Genomic DNA, 4,975 nt, shown 5'->3' on the forward strand with positions numbered 1-4,975 from the left:
GCGGGTCGGCCGCCGTCTCTCCGGGGGGAGGAGACTCCATTGGCAGCCCATCAGCGGTCACCTCTGGCATCTCCTCCTCCCGTACCACCTCCCCCGGTCTGTCGAGATTCTCCGTGATGAATGTGAGCTCGGATCCTTGGTCGATGAGTAGCCTTGCTTGATGTGTTGAGACCGTTGAGGGTATGCATGCCATTGCAGTTGCAAGTAGCGTTGAATAATGTGCGTGAGCTTGAATTGATTCCTTGACGATTGCACCTGATTCCTAGTGAGCTGGTGATGAGGCAGGTTGAGCAGGGGTCAGTGCAGCCGCAGACTGTTCCACATGCAGCATCGTATGATGTTTGGCTGAGCATGTCTTGCAGCTCAGCGCGGATCTGCATGAGCGGACATTGTGGCGCCCCAGACAATTGAAGCACAGCCTCTTGTCGATAGCGGTGGTCTTCCGTTGTGCTGGCGTGAGATCCCTGAACTTGGAGCACGTTACAATGAAGTGCTGTCCATTGCACAGGTCACACGGGTGGGCCGCAGCAGAGAATGACTGGGAATGTGTGGGAGCAGATACTTGGTGAGCAGTCGCCTTTTTGTTAGCAGATTTAGATGAGCTGGGTGTGACTTTCGATGAGTTGCCCGAGGAAGATGGTGCAGCCTCCACTCTCTCCAATGCTCTCGCCCTGGCATTGAGGAAGGTTTCAAACTTCGCAAAGCGCGGATACTCTTGAGATGATCCAAGCGAGGTTTCCCACGCCTCTCTGGTGTCTCTATCCAGGAAGCGTGACACGTGATGGACCAAGAAGCAATTCCACATGTGCTCCGCCATGCCAAGCGAACACAGAGCCTTATCAATCTCGGACACCGTTGAGACTAGCTTGGTGAGCGATGCGGCGTTCTTGGGTAAGGCATGTGAGAGGTTAAGGAGACCGTCAAGGTGAGCCTGTATAATGAGTCTCTTATTATCAAACCTCGAGGTGAGCAGATCCCAGGATGGCTGAAGAGATTCCCCGGTGAGAGGCAAACCTCGAATGAGCTGTTCCGCTGAGCCCTGCACACAGCCTCTGAGATAATGAAGTTTCTCCACGTCATTGAGCTTTGAGTGCTGCAAGATTACAGAGGAGAAAAGATCACGAAAGGTGGGCCACGTTGAGTAATCACCATTAAACTTGGGCAACTTAATGTCTGGCAAACGTGAGTGGACTGGCTTTTCCGGATCAGGAGAGGCTGCACGCGGTGAAGATGGTGTGAGTCGTTGTTTGACCTTGTTGAGCAGTAGCTTAGCTGAGATCACGAGATAAGCTTCCTTTTCATGGATGTTGTCCGCAAAATCGTAATCCAAATATGCCTCAGGCCATGTTATCTCGAAATAAGCGTGCTCCTTCAAGAACGCCTTGTGTAGCTCCTCCAATTGAGACAGCGCTGCTTTGACCTCCCCTAGTGATGTGCTCTCGGGGTCAACAACCTTCGCGTCTGCAATGAGTTTTATAGTATTGAAACGACTCATTTGAGATCTCACCTTGAGTGTGAGCTCGGTGGAGAGACGAGCTGGAGAAGTCTGACGTGAGCTGCGTCCTTGAGTGTTGCCAGAAGCTGTCCCCTTGGGGGCGGTCTGTTGACCAGGCACATTGAGGGTGAGAGGAGATTGCCGACCCGAGGTTGTCTTTTCCTCAGCATCTGCTTCCCAGTGAGAAATGATTCGTCGATCGATGTCGAGACGATGTCGAATCGACGTCAATTTGACGATATCGATGTCGATTCGACATCGTTTTGACATCGATCGACGAATCATTTCTCACTGGGTTTGGCGGCCTTCTCTGTGTCAGGCATGATGAGCGGAACACGGTGATAACACTACACCACACGATGAGCACCACTGAGCCGCACGAGCCACCGAACAGACTGAGAGCCGATATCGTTGGTTCGCCACGAAAACAGCGAAGTTCAAATTCACAGTCACAGCTGCTCGATTTGCCCGCGAGAATGTCACTTCGTTACTGCGTGATCCCGTCGTGACAACACTGAGATGGCAGCGAGTCCTTGTCACGAATGGCGCACGTGATCACAAGGAACCGCACTGAATTTATGCCGTACGCGAGATGAGAAAAGATCGAGTGCTCGCAAACGAATATTGAGTGTCACGTCACCACGATGCATCCGGCTCGAAGGACCAAATGTTTGGGAAATTTCCTCCCTTTCGAATCTCGTCATGAGATCTTTCATCGCAAAATCTCCGTGAGCGCTGCGAGTGGATCGGGGGGTGAGAAAGGACGTGCAACGTGGCGAGAATGACTACGATTCCGGTTCTTCAAATGAGTTAACTGTTTAATTGTATGTACACTATATACAGTTGAGCGTTACCGAGGCGTATGATTGAGGTGAGCGAGTCCGTCGAGCTTTCTTGTTCGCACAAGACCGTCGGGGATGTGCCGCCCGTTGAGCCGGTGGCCGGCTACAAGCGAGCGTGCACGTACAAAATGAGAGGCCTTTGCGCAGAACACCGATGCACTCGACTTGAGCACTTAACCAATGAGTCTGTCCAGGGGTGAGCACTAATTGTCAATGTGAGCTAACAAACACTGAGATCGCACTTGTTCCTGTGAGCGCAAGCGCGATACTTTTTGTCTGCCGATGCGAACTTTACCACAGCTTACAGCGGCTGCTTTCACACGACTACTGAGCTCTGTGAGCTTGCGCGCAAGCCCTCGAGCCATGTTCACGGGCCCGTCACGTGCTCGTTACCCGGCCGCGCGGTACCACTGGGCCTTGCGAATAACCGTGAGATGGCGAGGGCAGTACAACTGACAATGAGATCACTGGAGGAATCTCAAACAGTCTCATTAATGACTAAAAATTTTAATATCGGATTTTCAGTATTTGAAGATTCAATTTTTTCGTCAGGAAAGTCATCTGTCAGTGTAACTATATCAATAGCATTTTCATCGATGCCCAATCTTATTGATGTTTCTATGTGTTCTTCGGCACATTCAACTGCGGTCGCTTCTTGCTGACTATCGACAACTTCAAATGTCTCTGTGTTTGGAATGGATTCAACTTCATCAAAAATTGTTGGGATGGCAGTATCCAGTAATCGAGGACGTTTGTATGGAATCTGTATATCAAGTTTAATATTCTTTAATATTGCATTGTATAACAATAAGCAATGTAATTGAGATTATATTATGTTAAGATAAAATAAGACAAAATAAAATAAAATACACATTAATCCTACCCAGTATAAATTTTGATATCTAGAGAAATAATCCAATAAAATTAAGAAATCTGTGTTCTAGAAATACACATTTGATAAAATAATACGGAAACATTACACAACATGAAACATTTACAGAACACTATAATAATTTTTAGTGAAAAGCTATAGCAATAGCCATTAAGTTATCATTTGTAAAACTTTAGAATTACTAACCAGATTTTTAAATAATAAAAACACACTTACGTCGATAAGAACTTCGCCATTAGGACCTTGTTTTACTAGTCTTCGCACAATGTAATGTTTTTCAAAATGTTTTTCGCAAATACGTTGCTTCGCTTTCAAGCTGTCGATCCCCGGTATTGCGGCTTCCCATTTTTCTCGTACAACTTTGTTTTCAGGTACCGTGAAAAACGAGCACTTTTTTTCGCCTGAATACTTTTCCCGACACTTCTTGACAATGCACGTTTTTGGCATGTTCACGTATTTTATAGTAATATATATTTAAATCTTTGCTCGCTTCGTTGATATTTGTGTATTAGACAGATGGAAATAAAGCGCGTATATAACCTATCTCTGTCTATCCCACAGGGATCTCTAGATCGCAGCGAACCTAGCGAATAAAGTCCGGAACTACGATTTCGGCCACACTAATTGTAAGTGAGACTCCCCCCACCATTCGAAAACGAATGAGTTTCCAGACCTGTAAGACTTGTAAGACCGTGGTCTGCGGACGTTACTCGCCTTCGGGCGGCATACGCGTCTTCGGACGCTACTCGCCTTCGGGCGGCATTCTCAATTTTGGGCGTCATTCTCAACTTCGGACGGCAAACGCATTCAGACGCTCCTCGCTTCTGGCATCATACGCGTCAGCGGACGCCTCTCATTTTTGGGCAGTATATTTAACCAGTTTCTAGCGGTTATCATTCTTTTTCAGAACAGCAATAAAAACTTACTTGTATTGAGCTTATTACAACGTCAAACTTGTTATTTTTCGGACATCCTGGCGCCGCAACCAGAATTCATTGCGTTTGAAAATTAGTCATAATTATAATCAAACAATTCTTAATAACGTCAAATATTTTCAAAACTAAAAAATTCGTGTCGACAGCACGAATATCTCAAGTTATATTTTATTATATTTTATTTCTTTAAAACGGTGCAGTAAAGACTATTGAAACTTGGTAAATATTTTCATCTATTCGTATACTAGATGTATAAAAACATTCAAAACACTGGTACTATTTCTTCTACATTTTTATAGCTGTTTTATCCGTGAAGATCGGCTTTTCCCATAAGAGTACGTGTAAAATCAGTGTAAATTAAAATAGTTATATCTCAGCAACCGTTTAGTGGATGCATTTTTACTTTTCTGCAATAAATTAAGAAGACTGAAAGAACCATTTCACAAATTTTTAGCGACTTTGTACTATTTTGAAGATAGGTCCGATACATCCTTAAATATATATGCTTTTAACTGCCCTGCCGAAAATGGTCGATTAAAACGGATTACTTTTTAATCCGTTTTAATCCATTTTAATCGGTTTTAATCGGTTCAATCCGCGCCCAGATTAAAAAGTAATCGATTTTAATTTGGAACAAATTACAATCAGTTTTAATATCGCTTTCGCGGATTATTTCTAATCCGAAATCATTACATTCTAAAACCTATTGTTAGTCCAAATAAACACAAATAATCGGATGGATATATAATCCAAAATAATCAATCTAATATGCAATTTTAATTCATTATAATAAATATCCAATTTTTAGTCA

At 44.4% G+C, this 4,975-nt stretch overlaps 1 protein-coding gene across 1 annotated transcript; it reads right to left on the reverse strand.

The window, feature by feature from the left end:
• Positions 1 to 262: 262 nt before the first annotated feature.
• On the reverse strand, positions 263 to 2,702 carry LOC105570965. The gene is made up of 2 exons (XM_012028422.1): positions 2,633 to 2,702; positions 263 to 1,665 (listed from the first exon to the last, which is right to left on the reverse strand). Exons 1-2 carry the CDS (start codon positions 2,700 to 2,702, stop codon positions 263 to 265), a joined length of 1,473 nt encoding a protein of 490 aa, XP_011883812.1.
• Positions 2,703 to 4,975: the final 2,273 nt, after the last annotated feature.

The sequence above is a fragment of the Vollenhovia emeryi genome, unplaced genomic scaffold (genome assembly GCF_000949405.1).
Source record: "Vollenhovia emeryi isolate VEMERY1.0 unplaced genomic scaffold, V.emery_V1.0 DF941476.1, whole genome shotgun sequence".
Taxonomy (NCBI): Eukaryota; Metazoa; Arthropoda; class Insecta; order Hymenoptera; family Formicidae; genus Vollenhovia; species Vollenhovia emeryi.